This window comes from Hippichthys cyanospilos, chromosome 2, assembly GCF_059441005.1.
Source record: "Hippichthys cyanospilos isolate Australia breed blue-spotted pipefish chromosome 2, RoL_Hcya_1.0, whole genome shotgun sequence".
NCBI lineage: Eukaryota > Metazoa > Chordata > Actinopteri > Syngnathiformes > Syngnathidae > Hippichthys > Hippichthys cyanospilos.
The window spans coordinates 4,488,317-4,504,062 of NC_142370.1; the positions used below are offsets into that span (position 1 = coordinate 4,488,317).

The 15,746-nt window shown below is 40.2% G+C and overlaps 1 protein-coding gene across 1 annotated transcript in view; it reads left to right on the plus strand.

Annotated features, from left to right (window-relative positions):
- Positions 1-1,876: 1,876 nt before the first annotated feature.
- cab39l (calcium binding protein 39 like) overlaps positions 1,877-15,746 on the plus strand; it is a 13,985-nt gene continuing 115 nt past the window's right edge. Inside the window, exons 1-9 of the mRNA XM_088408108.1 lie at positions 1,877-2,097; positions 8,978-9,104; positions 9,206-9,370; positions 10,875-10,993; positions 11,184-11,352; positions 11,452-11,511; positions 11,584-11,649; positions 11,727-11,870; positions 13,584-15,746. The exon at positions 13,584-15,746 is cut by the window's right edge and continues 115 nt beyond it. Coding sequence (XP_088264234.1) covers positions 9,003-9,104; positions 9,206-9,370; positions 10,875-10,993; positions 11,184-11,352; positions 11,452-11,511; positions 11,584-11,649; positions 11,727-11,870; positions 13,584-13,763 — 1,005 coding nt within the window. The 5' untranslated portion in view covers positions 1,877-2,097; positions 8,978-9,002 and the 3' untranslated portion in view covers positions 13,764-15,746. The remainder of the gene's footprint in view (positions 2,098-8,977; positions 9,105-9,205; positions 9,371-10,874; positions 10,994-11,183; positions 11,353-11,451; positions 11,512-11,583; positions 11,650-11,726; positions 11,871-13,583) is intronic.

Sequence of the window (15,746 nt, forward strand, 5' to 3'; positions counted from 1 at the left end):
TTGACCGAGTCGTGGTGCCTGTCTCTTTTTCTACAGCTGCTAGAGATGTGTGATTTTCTCAACAATATTGCAAACATCCATCTATAATAATCTACCAATATACTTATGGCCAAAAACAAATATGGAATAACCTATACAGTATAAAATTATTCTAACACAACACATTTTAGTATTCCACATGTAGGTGTTATTTTTGCCTTTAATTGACCAATCTGAAGTGTTAAAAATGGCTTAATCTGTTCAATGATGGCATGGTAATGGTTGAACAAACATTCCGCTGTTGGGGTCCACTGACACATGACTATTTTGGAGGTACAAGTTGTCAGCCTGACGCCAGAGATATGTTTCTGTGCGTTTTATATATGGTCCTCTCCAAATGTATTGGAATGCCAAGATAGATTTGATTCTTTTGTTTTTATTCTACTGTAGAATAAATTCCCTGGCAAAAATTATGGTATCATCCATCTCAGAGGATGCTTTTGTTTTTCGGTTTGTGTTGACATATTGCTTTAAGGCACAGGTGTCAAAACTCAAGGCCCGGGGGCCAGATCTGGCCCACCACATCATTGTAAGTGGCCCGCAAAATGTTGATTTGACTTCAAGTTTCTATCTAAATTATCTAACTTGTCTTAAAAAACATTTTTCTTTTGTTCCCAATCTGTCTTTTGAACAGTTTTTTGCAGGCCTCTGATTTCAAAACTCGCTAAGTGTGTGACAAATACACTTATAATATATGCTGGCTCTCTGACAGAAACTATAACTGCAATGTGGCCCACAATAAAAAGGAGTTTGACAACCCTGCTTTAAGGTTTCTGTCTTACAGGGTCATGTACAAATAACAGAGTTTCATGTGTGTTAACAAAAAATAAACAAAGTGGGAACATACTCCTGCTCAGCACACACACACACACACACACACACACACGCACACACACACACGCACACACACACACACAATGGGAAAAGAAAGAAAAAAGGCAGACAAACAAGTAAATGAATTGGCATCTTTTTTTTTATTTCAGGAATTTTGATTCACTTGGTTATTTTTTCAGTTTTAGACTAACCTGTATAAACCTGTTTAAAGAATGAGTTAACCGTTATTGAAAAAAGAGGGGGGGGGGGGGGGGGGGTCCTCGTAAAATTTGCTTTCCAAAAAGGGGTTCCTGACTCCAAAATGTTCGAGAACCCCTGGCTTTAACAACTTGGCAGCATTCAAATCGTTGTCAATTATCAATCTACTGCCAAATATTATATATACCTGAACGGAAATTAAGTGTATAATTAAACTACATCAATATCTCCATTTTCATTTTCGAAGCTCGAGGGATACGTATTTCGCTAGGTAGGTGGCACAGCACACATTACACTTAATGTATTTATTTTTTGCCACGGGATGTGAAGTACTTAATAAATAGTTATAGCTTTGCATCACGGTGCAAGTTTTGGCCGCATGCGTTCACACTCTTTTAATGTTTTATTTCAACGTTTCGCTAACATATAAAAAGTCCACCAAAGATAATACTGTACTCGATGAAATTGGGGTGGAGTAAAATAAATTGAATGCCTTTTAAATTGTGAAAAAAAGGTAGAAAAAAGAAGCAGGACTTGAGCGCGAAGGGGGACTACCCGTCGATGGAGCTGCCTTGTGAACTCGAACGAGAAGTGACGTAGACCACAGTAAAAGCAAAAATCTAAAATATTATACAATGAAATCACTCCATATTGTTTTCATTTAGTATAGCCCTTAAAATGTTTACGTTTTATCGTATATCGTTATTTGTCCCTGTCCTTCCGCTGCTTAAAATCGGTTAGGGATTGGACTGGAAAAAAAGGCTTTTAAACGAAACTTTTAAACCGGTTTACACCGGAAGTCGCGTAGTTTGCCCTTGCTAGCTCGACAAAAGGCTGGAACGCAATCAGATGGAATTCTGCACTGCCTTCCCAACGGATTCTTCATATTTTAAATTGTTTCGTACACTTTTTAGTTGGCGGCCCAGTGGACGAACAGCCCTGGCGTGAAAACCAAAGTTGATCTGGGCGGCTGCGAAGCGGGACAGAAGCGTTTTATAGACGCTCGTATACAGATTCTTCTTACTGGTAAGTATCATTTCTAGGATAGCTGCATGTTAACGCCATTGGCATGTTTTATTGCCCTTGGTCGTCCCGTGTCACGTCACTCGGGGTCAGCTCACCGATATGTCTTTCTTTTCAGCGGCTGTTTAGTGTGCAAGGCATATATCTGTGATTAGCTTTGGAAATCCGTCTGACAAAAAGCAACTTGAGCCGCAGGGCGAGAGGGGTGTAGCCTTGTCAAATCACGTTGTATGGCACGCATTCACGTGCTTTCTGCTTCCCAAATGTCTCGAAAACTCAAGTCTATGAGTGTTTTTACGTCACCATTATTTGATGTGACATGGCTCGCTGTTTATTTTGTTTTGGTCTTTTCCACCCCGCCGTTACTTCAGACGTCAGGCGTCAAGGTTAACAACCATGACCACAAAGCAGCTTCCGTTCATTTTCAATCTAAACTCCGGAAGTTGTCATTTGCCGTCAGTTTTATTCGCTTTATTGCTTGAATGATCTCCCGGGAAACAATTTTGCCTACGACTTCCGATGTCAACTTCCGGTAGTCCGTTTTTATTAGTGTTGAGAAGTTTTGTTTTAGTTAGCTCTTCTAAACTATCCTTAACTCCGTTGCATCGGAACACACCTGGCACGGCTTGGGACCTAACAAGCAGAACTTGATTTTATGACCACAAGAGCAAGGTTTTGATGAGAAAGTGTTGTGATACTTGTTTATAGTGCCAAAACCCGATGGGGTGGGATAAAGAACTATTAGGATTTAGTCTGAGGGTGTTCGTTCAAAAAGACCACCTCGGCGTTATGCGCCTTTTTATTGTGTTCGATGCTACTCGAAGCCTCGTCGGAAATCGCAACATCAGGCATGTTTTTTTTTTTTTTTGTATTGGTTTAGAAGACACAAGAAAGACGCTATGATCACGAAATTGAAAACGTTGGTTCAAACATTTACAGCGGTTGTAAGTGAAGCTCAGAAATTCACATAAATTTAGGTTAAGATTGAGCGAACGTTTGTGACTAAATCTCGCGGTCACGTGGTTACCCTGCATAGGGAAGTCGCGAATGTTTAATTCACGGCATTTATTTAGTTCTTCAATGATACATCTATTTATTGAATTTTGGCACTTTAGGTTCTCCACAGAGTGATGGTAGGGGACTGCTATCAATAGCCATATCCTTGTGGCTTGTTTTCATTGTCTCCCTCTTGCAACACAGCTGTTTCAATGGCTCGGGCTTCCACAGAGCTTGCTGATGAGCTGATTGTTTGAATCAGGTTTGCTACTAGAAGGAGAACACTGAAAACAGGCAGGCTAGGTTGCTCAAGGAACAGGAGCTCCCTACCCCTGAGTTTGAGAGATCACCTGTCAATCACAGGATGATCATGAATGAGTTATTTCTTTTTCTTGGAATTGAGCCCGGGTTAGCTGTGTCAAAGGCACTTATGTCAAATACTACACTGTATGTGATTACAGTCGTTAGCAGTAATCATTTGTTAGAAAGCAAAGTGTGTTAAGACTATTGTTATTGTCCACTGATAGATTTGTTAGTGCTGTCCCGCCTTCCGTTTTTAGGACATTAGTTTAAACAGTTGAGAATTGCAAACTTGAAAATGTTGACATGACCAATTTTTGTTACTTTTTCAAATTTTTTTCATTTCTATTGTAATGAGCCCAAGTTCAATTTTTTAGAGCGTTTGTCCATGTTACAATGTTGATTTCTCACCCTTAACTCCTCTAAAGTGTCATTTGCCTTAATTGATGCTTTTTTTTATAATATGTTTTTTATTCGGGACATTCATAATCCACGCATTATACAATAACAGCGCGGCCAAAAGAAGATGAAACCAGTAATATCCAAACAAATGAAAACCTTTTATTGGCCGTTACACCCTTTTTAACTTCTGTTTTTAAAAAAACAAAACTCAGACTCTACACAATCCCGCTGAGGATTGTGTTAAGAGATTTTTTTTTTTATTTGGCTTTTTAAAAATGTTTTACATAAAGAAATCTTGCTGATAAAATAAGGCATTCTGAGATTGATGATGGCCGATTGAGGGCTTTGTGAGGCTCAATGAGGACATCTAGTGGTCTTTTGCAATGCAGGCGGTCACTTTTTCAATCAACCAATGGCCTGCACCGAATTTGGATTTTGCTATGGGACAGGAAACGCAAGATTCACATTTTTAAATTCCCTAATTAGTTTAGAACTAATCAACGTGAAGTTGATCTAGGTTCCTTTAACTGGAATAAGCTCCAACTCTCTGTGACACGCGTGAGAATAAGCACTCATGGTGATGGATGGATGGTTGTTTATAGGCTGGCTTGTGTTCAATGCCGTCATGGAGGGGACGTGGCAGCCACATGGTGAGAGGCACAGCTTCAGTCCAACAAGACCTTTCACTTTCTGGTTAGATATATCGGTACCATAAAATTCTTGTTTGATAAGAAATTACATCGCCAGATGTAATGCGCCAAATGTAATTTACTGTATATGCATATATTGAATTATGGAAATTAGAAAATCAGATGTCCCCAACCCAGTACCGGACTGTATATCAGCCAGTACCTGGCCGCATGGGCCGCACCCGAAATAATGAACTATTTCGGTTTTAAGAATTACCTGAGTCTGAAAGTTAGTTTATTTTGAAAAACCTTTTGTTTTAAAAACTGGTCGGATTCTCTTGCATTTCTTTCGGTCAACTGAGTGCCAAAATTTCACTCACAAATAGTAAATGAGTAAGCAACAGACATCTTTGGGAAAGGAAGGGGAAAATGCCCAATCAAGAGACTGGTGACGATCTTACAACTTGGAAGAAAAAAAAAAGATTTGAACAGGCAGTTGTAGTAGTCCTACTTGAAATCATGATTTCTCGCAGTAAAGACTTTGAGGAATGGATTCTCGACCTATTTGTTACCAAACCAGATGAGCTCGCAAATGGCGACAGCCTCATAAGTATGTTTGAGACTCCTGACATTGCATCTGCGTGAAAAGAGAAACAGACTGAGGGCTCCCATTCGATTGGCGTTGATATAGAGCTCATATTTTGTGTGCCTTGCCTGACAACCAGTTCAGCGGCTACCTTGCCCTCTGCCCAGAAACAGCTGAGATAGGCTCCAGCATGCCTGCGGCCCCAATGAGTATAAGCTGTCAAAATTGGACACTCTCCACTAACCGTAAAAAATGAGGGATTACTGTACTGACTTAAAACATAAAGGTGCAGGAGATGCTACTGGTGAATTTTTATTTTTTTTTTTTGTCCTGTGCAATCAGCTTGGGCCTTTCGCCGATAACTACAACCCGTGAGTGTGTGTGATTCAGCGGGCCTCTTCTCGCTCACATCCTGACCACTTCCATCCACCCGACGAGGCTGGAATGTTAGTGTAACAAGCTGACATTATGACCTCTTCTGTGAAGTCCAGCTTATTGCTCAGATGGTTTAGGAATGTGTCTCTCAGGTGACAAAGGAATGTGCAGTGGCCATGACGGCCTGCATACAGAAGGCTGAGCTAGCTCTTGCCGTTATCGTTTTGGCTGACGCCGCTGTTTGCCGCAAGCGGAAGTGGCGCTGTCTTAAGTGGCTTGAATTTAAGACCCTCGCTCAAAGTACTACATGGAAATTGGTTTGTGGGCAAGAATACATGCCGCCAAATTGGACATCTGTGCTGTTCATTTTCATGCGTGACATCACCAGAGTGTTGACTATTCTGTTTAAGCCGGTTCCGACAAACAACACTTAAGGGTTATGCATGGCACCCGTCCTAAAAATACAGTACATGGTTGTACACCAAAAGAAAGTACACTCTGTTACCATCAAACTTGTGGGTTATAAGCATAGTCAACTTACCGACTCCATAATGATGTTGAGAGGCGGTCATCGACTCAATGCCATCACATGTTTCTGTGCGGCTTGCAACAATTGACAGCGCCAATGAAATGAGGGTTGTCTCGTCCGTCGATGTAAAGTGAGTTTCAATGTGTCCAAAACTATCAATTTGTTTCCAATTTTTAATGGCAGTAAATGAGCTCGACAAGGGCTAAAATTGACATGCGCAGGGTGTACCTCCTGACCTCCCGTTTGCAAGCATTTAGAAGGGACGGCAGGATAGCATATTAAAAATCCACAGGTTTGTACAATCTATGCAATATTTTAGCCTCCTGGTGGGGGATTTTTGTATGCTTTTCCTTTGACAGGACACATCAAAAACGTCTAAAAGCTCGACTTGGGTCAAAATTACTCCCAGGGGTTAAATAAGTGTCAAAACACGCAATAAACCTTTATTTTCCTCAATTATTTGAGCGATACTGACGTATCCCACTGTGCTCACATATGGCGTTATATTTGTGCCACAATTACGCACGCGCGGAAAAAAAAATGAGCGGAGAAAATCAAACTGAGCGAGCGAAAACAGATTTTGAGAGCAAGAAAAAAACTATTGAGCGCGTAATGATAAGAGTTTGAGCGCGCGCCGATGGAGTTTGAACACAGAAAAAGAAATTGCTCGCTCAGAATTGATTTTTGCTCGCTCGGGATAGCACTCTCTCGCTCAACATCTCGCTCTCGCTCGCGATACTCCTCTCTCCCTCGCTCAACATCGCGTTTGCTCAACATTGAGCTCTCGCTCGCTCGAGTCGTCCTCTGCGCTCGCTCAGTTCTGCTCACGCGTTACCTTTGTGCCACAAAACCAGCCAATCAGAGCTTGTAAAAGCACTTTGATTGACACAGCTCAGTATCCAATGAGATTGCTTGTACGCTATCCGTTGACGCACTCTCGTTTGCCCTGTGTTCACCTGAACAGGGCAAACGAGAGTGCGTCAACACGGTCTTGGGCTGGAGAATTACTTTTATATCATTATTATTACTGAATTGTATCATTTGACAGAAATGCCTTGTTAGTTTTTGTACTTTAATAATATAAGCCCACAACTCCCGCCCATGTCGATGTGACGCACTCTCGTTTGCTCCTTCCGGGTGAACACAACAAGCAATCCCATTGGATATCAAGCTGTCAATCAATGTGCTTTTACAAGCTCTGATTGGCTGGTTTTGTGGCACAAACATAACGCGTGAGCAGAACTGAGCGAGCGCAGAGGACGACTCGAGCGAGCGAGAGCTCGATGTTGAGCAAACGCGATGTTGAGCGAGGGAGGGAGGAGTATTGCGAACGAGAGCGAGATGTTGAGCGCGAGAATGCTATTGCGAGCGAGCAAAAAGGAATTTTGAGCGAGAAACTTCTTTTCAAGAACTTTTTTTCTGCGCTCAAAATCTGTTTTCGCTCGCTCAGTTTTATTTTCAACGCTCAAATTTTTTTTCCGCGCGTGCGTAATTGTGGCACAAATATAACGCCATACTCACATAGCCATAGTTGACAAAACATCGTGCAATATTGCGGGCCCTCTTTGTTGGATAGAATAATGTTCACATAAAAGCAAAAGCCTTTTTTTCTGGTGTTTTCTTTTGACCTTCAATCAATTCTGGCGCAATTTATTTTGCCATCCCCTGCTTGTTGTAAACAGTTCTTGTAACAGTAAAAATATTTTGCCATTATCATATCTTGACTCACTGTCCATCGTCATGTCATTTTAAATTACAGTAGGCACATTGAGACGCCTATACAATCGCAGATATGGTTATGCTGTACCTCTGTGAGAAAACGGTTGACCAAATTGTGATAAAGCAATGTGACAGTGAAAATGTTGGTAGCACCAGTGTTAGCAGTGCACAAGTTATTGTAGATACAACTGTCTTGCTCTGGAAACATACTTACATGTGCTCATTTGCGTTTCACACATGGAGTAAATCTATGCTGCTTTCTTTGGGTCGCGGTTGTCAAGCACATCAAGTTCCCCAGAATGCCTGTCCCCGCTGCTGTCACACTGCTCTATAGTACAGTTACTGTTACGATTGGGTCTTGTTTGAAAAATTCAGGTTAAGTCACGCCTCGGCGGAAAAAATATTGTCTATAGTAACGAGAAAAATTCAACATACAAAAGGCTACATTGTTGACATATAATATGAGCGCTTGTGACAAAATGACTATAGTGTAATACCTTATCACAACCTGTCATGTCGACCGTATTGGTCACAGTTTGTGATGCATTTTTATAATTATTAGTATGCCGGCTTGCTTTACTTTTTGGACCAATGTTTACCGGGGTCTTCCACTTTTCGTCTTTACTTGTTTCATCCACACTTCCCACCAACAATTTATATCCTACAACTAACAAACATAAAATTGACATTAGCTACAGCTAACATTGTACATATACACATAAAAACACACATGTTATACCGTTTTGGTCTGTCGGGTCTGATGTAAGCGTTTTTAGCATGTCGTTAGCACTTAAGCAATCACACAGGAAAGGACTTTGCATAACCCCAAACTAAACTAAAGTCAATTTACATGCTCAAAATAATCCCAAAAGTCAATATTATTGTTCCTGTGGACTTTTTCTTATTATTGCACCTGTGAACTTCACTGGAAATGTAAAATAAAAACATACACATTGAACGTCCTGAAAAGGTGTTCCTCTCTCCACTCATCACCAACACAACAGCACCATTTGAGGACAACAAGTGAACTGCATTTATATTGTCAACTGCTACAATTATTATGACTAATTTAAAGGGTTCAGGAGCTTTTTAAGTATTCTTTGCGTGATATATTTTGATACGTATTAATGTAATTCTAATATGTATTTGTTATCGTCTTGATACATTTTGTAGTTTATTAATAATTTGAAGGGTTTAGGAGCATTTTTGGTGTCTTGGAACAGATTAGTCCATTTACATGTCAAAATCTTCCCTCACGAAAGATTCATGTTCCAAAATTACCTCCGGAACGAGTTAATTTTGTAAGAGGTAACACTGTATGTTTCTTTGGATGTACGCACTTTCCAGGTCTCTTGGCAAGTGCGTGGAGATCATGCCTCTGTTTGGTAAATCCCACAAGACTCCAGTGGAGATAGTCAAGACCCTCAAGGAGAACTTGGCCGTGCTGGTTAAACAAGACAAAAAGACTGATAAGGTAGGTGCAAGGCATTGTGACAGCCATTTGTGAATATGGCTCCAACATCGCACCCTTCTGTCACAAGTTGAAGTTCCATTCATGCACCTCTGTCCTGCCAGGCATCAGAGGAGGTGTCCAAGTGTCTGGTGTCCATGAAAGAGATTCTATATGGGAGCAACGATAAGGAGCCGCACACGGAGACGGTGGCCCAGTTGGCCCAGGAACTCTACAACAGCAACCTATTGATCACACTGGTGGAAAACCTCCAGGTCATTGATTTTGAGGTGAGAAAGTATTCAGATCACAGATTCTGGCCAACAAAGCACTACCTCGCACTCGCCTAAAGGGCCACTAAAGCCAGGATGGTCCGTATTAACCAGCTTGGTTTATATATTTTTTAAATCTGGATTTTGATAGAGCTTGCATTTTCAGTTTTATCAATTTGTTTGGGAGAAATCAGTACCAAACTAACGACTTACAAAATTCCCCCAAGTAAAGAGCAATGTGGCAATGCCCTCCTGCAGCTTTCCATTACATGTGGGAGATAACTGGACATTTGTCTATTCAAAACCGTTGTACATACAGCAGTGGAAGAACGTCAGGCCCAGCAAGGCCTTCTCTGCTGGCCTAACATAAGCTGACATCGTTATCATAACTTAAATAAACTATAATAATTACAATACCTATAATACAAGTCCTTTTCATTTTAAATGTATTTTTCCCTAAATATATATATTTTCTCTTTAAAAATCCGTATTTTGTTCTTTTCGTGTCAAATTATATCCATTTGGTTACGCTCCTTCCAGTGTTGTAGTTTTAGGTTCACAAAGATTAGTGGCACACAATAAGAACATATAAACAGGGTGTACAGTTTTTCATTCTTATTGTGTGTGTGTTTTTTTATACATTCATACAAGATGCATAAACGCAAGGTAATTGGAGTGGCTTTTCTGAGCCTAGTTGTTTGCCGGTTGTTATCAATGCAAGTTACTTCAAAACTGTAATGCATTACAGGTTACTTTTTACTGTCATTTCAAAGTAATTGGTTTCTTTTTTTTGCATTGATGTTTATTGTGGTCTTCCACTTTTCATCTCTACTCATTCCATTCACACTTCCCACTGACAATTTACACTGTAGAACTAACAAACATCAAATTGACATTAGCTACGGCTAACATTGTATATATTCATATACACACACATATATATATATATATATATATATATATATATATATATATATATATATATATATACTTTGGGCTGTTGCGTCGTTTTGACGTTCGTGTTGTTAGCATGTTGTTAGCACTTTAGCAATGACATCACACAGGAAGCACTTCGCAACTTAAGTAAACATGCATACTCAAAACAATAAAAAAAGAAAAAACATCTATTTTTGCACGTGTGGACTTGTAAAGTGTCTTATCGTAAACTGTTACAATAGATAGGATATAATTTAAAGGGTTTAGGAGTATTTTATTATTCTTTTTATGATCAATTTTGATTATTGTGCACTAATGTAATTCTAATATGTATTTCATTATTGTTTTATCATGTAATAACATTCATTTAAAGGGTTTAGAACCATTTTGGGGGCTTGGAATGGATTAGGCTATTTACATGTAAAAAGTGGCTGTACTGATGAAAGATTCATGTCACGAAGTTACTTCCTGGAACAAATTAGCTTCGTAAGTAGAAGTACCACTGCACGATTAAAAGTTTTTTTTTTTTTTTTAACCCAGTTAAGTGGCCCAGTCAAAAAATCTGCTTTGACGCCCGATCTTCTAGGGCAAAAAGGACGTGTGTCAGATCTTTAACAACATCTTGAGGAGACAGATCGGAACCAGGAGTCCCACTGTGGAATACTTCTGCTCCCATCAAGAGGTTCTCTTTATCCTGTTGGAAGGGTAAGTTCTCGCTTTCTCTGGCCCTGCATCTGCACTCACTCACTCACTCACTCACTCACTCACTCACTCACTCACTCACTCACTCACTCACTCACTCACTCACTCACTCACTCACTCACTCACCCACCCACGCAAGCCTAGGCTGACTTCAGTGGCCTCCAAGGGACTCATGTCCATATTGGTTTTGAAGGTACGAGACACCCCAGGTGGCGCTCAATTGTGGGATCATGCTGAGGGAGTGCATCCGCTACGAGCCGCTTGCCAAGGTGGTTCTGTATTCGGATCATTTTCACAGATTCTTCGGCTATGTCGAGATGTCCACTTTTGACATCGCCTCTGATGCCTTTGCCACCTTCAAGGTACGTAAAGCCTTCGCCAGTGGCAATTCAGTGGCGTTTACACAGCCACTTTAAAACAAAAGCCAGATTGTTGTTGATTGCTGTCGTTGTTGCTTGCAGGATCTCCTCACGAGGCACAAAGTGCTTGTAGCGGAATATCTCGAACAGAACTACGATGCAGTAAGTGGCTGGTCTGATCGAGAGGGTTTCGGGGCCAAATGGGGCTCGCGTTGAACTTTTGCGTGGCTTTAGGTGTTTGCAGACTACGAGAAGCTTCTGCACTCTGAGAACTACGTCACCAAGAGGCAGTCGCTCAAGGTTTGTGCGGGTGGTCCCTCAACCCGATCGTTGCAGCCGCTGCTGGGTATCATGTGACCTGCGGGCTTTTCTTGCAGCTTTTAGGTGAGCTATTGCTGGACCGACACAACTTCACGGTTATGACGCGCTACATCAGCAAGCCAGAAAATCTCAAGATGATGATGAACCTGCTAAGGGACAAGAGTGCCAACATCCAGTTTGAAGCCTTCCATGTCTTCAAGGTAAAATGAAGCCAAAAACTCAGTGGCTGTGGATCGATTCATCGAGAAACGACCCTCTTAGCCCACACAAGAAAAGGAAAAAGTGTGTTTGCATTGATCTTACAGTGTGTAGTGTAGTCCAGATGACCCACATAACACACCTCATGTACAGTGCCTCTACAGACAACTCTGAGTACCTTCAATAATGAGTGATGACGTAGGCGTCATTTTAGTGATTTTAGTCATTTTAGTTAGATGTCCCATTGTCACAGGGCCTGCGGAGATACAGTGTGTAAACAAAAGATGATGAAAAGAAGACACCCGGCTAACACTTAGCTTTGGTGGTAAATGCATTGCAGTAATCATCATTTACTGGTGATTAGTTGTTTACAGAGGTGGGCACTTGGTCAGCACTGACCGACTGTCCGTCAGTTTTTGCTTCCTGAAATATAAGTACGCTGACTTGCGTGCTTGTCTGCTATATTGCTGCATCTTTAGAGGACAAACTGCAATCAGCCTGCAGACAATGTGACAGTAGTCACTGTGCAACGTCACCAAGCAATGGAGTAAAATATTCAGTTGAGTGAATAAACTGGGTTGGTTCATTCCTCTACCTGTCATTCACAGGTGTAACACTGCTGACTTTACTGGAGATTTCTTTGTAGTTGCTCCCTTTCTTCGTCTTGGGTTTATGAACCTGCTGACGAAAGGTTAAAAGTATTTGTAGATTAAATTTGTAGATTTGTTGAGTTTTTTTAGTGTTATTTTGCTTTTTATACATTTTACAAAAAATTGCATGCTGATAAGAGCATTCTGGGATGTGTTTCCACACTTTCGAGGAACCAGTGGACACACAACAAATTTGCATGCTTTCTCTGATTCGTACTTGGCCAGGACATGCAAGATAGAAGTTTTTTTTTTAACTCTTTCAAGTGCCAAGCAATATCGGAAAAGGCAACCTCGATAGTGCCAGTGTATTTAGCATTTTCACTCATATTTCAAGGCTGACAGAATATTGTGTGCTATATCTACAGAAACATAGTTGGTAGATTGATTTCCATTCCTTACTTAGAATTACATGTATGTGATATGTGTTGTATGTACTGCCATCCAATGGTCACAGTTATCCTTACAGTGCTCAATTGGCTTAATATTAGATCAGCACTTGTCACCTTCCGTAAAATATTGGTTTGACGAGAATTTATTATTTTTTCTTTTCATTACTATTTTAAAGGATGAGAATTCTTCTTCCCGGCATATAAGTTAAAAAAAAGTGAATTCCCTAATTAAAGGCGTTTTGTAGAATATTCAAACTCAGCAATGCTTTGTTTTACTTGTTGTGTATGTGACACATTAAATTTAAATATATTTTCATGAAAACTGTCCTCTATACTTGTTAGCTGACGTCCACTGACACTGACATCCAGCATTTGAGTATCTTGTAAAAGTTGATAATGCCATCCAGTGCACATGATTGTCAATTGCAATCTGACCAATGTCGAACCAGTAAAAAAAAAAAAAAAAGTAAGATGCCCACTTCCGCTTCTTTACAAAATCACTCAGCTCAGCCCCTTTATGTCCAGCACTGGTCGCAATGTAATTGTATGTCTTTAGTGCATGATTTTTCTGTCTTTTTTACATCTAGTTAATTATAGGTTCATTTGAGTTTACAGGCTCCATTTGTTGTGAAAAGTTGCATATTCAAAAGGTGACCGCTTCTGTGCTCATCCTCAGGTGTTTGTGGCCAATCCCAACAAGACGCAGCCCATCATTGACATCCTCCTTAAGAACCAGACCAAACTAATTGACTTCCTGAGCAACTTCCAGAAGGACCGCACGGATGACGAGCAGTTCAATGATGAGAAAACCTACCTTATCAAACAGATCAGGGATCTGAAGAAACCAGCGTCCTAGAGAAATTCTCTGCTCTCTAGGTCAACTGTTAATCAATAGGAACCTATTTAAAAAAAAAAGATATTTGAATTGTCATTTTTTTGCGCCACTAAAAACGTGTGCAAGGATACGCTAAATCCCCAAATATAAGACGCACCTTTGTGTCCCGAACATGAAGGCCAAAAGTATGGGTGCACTGGATAAACGGTAACTTAAAAATGATTTTTTAATTTTGCGCAGATGCGCATTTTTATATTGGCTGTATTCCTACTAAAACTATTTACTGTAATGGGACGAGCAAGAGGAGAGGGACATCAGTTGGCTGTTAGCATTAAGTGCCCGTCACAGCTAATAGCAGCTCGTGTTGGATCTTACGACATTATTTTCAATGAAAGAAGCGAGCAGACTGAACCAACGTCTGAGTTCACACACAGGAATATTACTAAAACAGACATGTTACGATGTCTCCTTTTATTCAATGAAGATTGCGCCGGTTATAGAACACGGAAAGGTAATCCGTTTGACTCTTTTATTAATTGTGATCTTTTGGCACATGCACACAATCATAAACTTGGTGAAACACGGATGCCGGTCAACTTTGGGTATTTATGGTAAAATGAACTCAAATCCCATCGCCAGGAAAAGGAAAAACAACAGCTTTAAGCGCATTCAACATGACTTCAATGACCACTCACTATGTGGGGAAATCTGAAACACGTTTAACTTAACGTGCAACAAATACATAATTTACAGATATGAACACAAGAAAATATAAAGACTTTACAAAAGATGAGATTTATTCTGTATTGCTATAGTTTTGCCAAAGTGTACATGGTAAAACAGAAAATACCAAAATTCGACCCCAAAATTAAGGGTGCGTCTTATGTTTGGGGAATTACGGTAGTTCTCACACTCATCTTTTTTTTTCTCAATCATTAGTATGTAGCAGCGCCATGATTCATTGGCAGCATGTGATTGGCTGAGTGGGCAACACCAGCGAGTGATGCCTCTGATGGTACTACGGTTGCTGGGGGGGAACATGCACCACCCGAGTTTTATTTTTATTTTATTTTCTTAATTTTTTGTTTTGTTTTTATCAACGTTATTTGAATGACATATCTGCACAATGTTAATATCCCTCAACACTTGGTCAAAGTAAAAGTTTAGTTCGGCTAACTAAACAAAATGTTCCGTGCAAACGATGCGTTCACTGCTTCAGAAAAGCCTGTGGGCACCATCCCAAAATACATGTCAAATGTTGCCAACAGTCACGACTCCATTTTTCCAAATGAAGGGCCTTTAATCAGGCTATCACCGATTCTTCTCACTGCACCTCATAGCACTTTCTGTAAATTAACTCTTTCAGTGCCATGGATGAGAATTTTCATCATTAATGTAGGTTGTGTGTTAGTGACAAGAATTCTTATCAACTTTTTTTTTTAAATGGAAAGATACACTCATGGTCAGTGCTCCTCTTAATCCCTGGAGGGACTTTGGACCCAATTCGAGCTTTCTGATTTGTTTGTTGTATGATATCAACGGAAAAGCATACAAAAACAAAACAAAACACTAGGACAGTAAAATATTGCATAACGCTTGGCACTGAAAGAGTTAAGTGGTTGTTGGAAGGAAAAAAAGTTCTGGGCTGATCATTTTCATGCTTTCATGTGTTTTTTACAATGGTGCACAGACTGCGTGACATGCTTTCTTATTCAGATGAGTGGAAGATTCAGAAGTGCCATTTTAGTTTGCGGTGTTTTTCTATTTCGTTAACTCATATCTTTAAAAGGGGTGTTTGTCAGCACGGTCTGATCTAGACTGGATTTTTTTTTCATGTGATTAGGCAGTATGGGTCTGCGAAATTCTGCTCTAGCCAATATATCATGATTACAAAGTGATGTGGCAACTGTGAAAAGCCACTTGAACAAAATGTGCAAAATCATTAAGCATAAAAAATGTTTGTTAGAAAAGAAGAAACTGCATCACACACAACAATTAAGATTC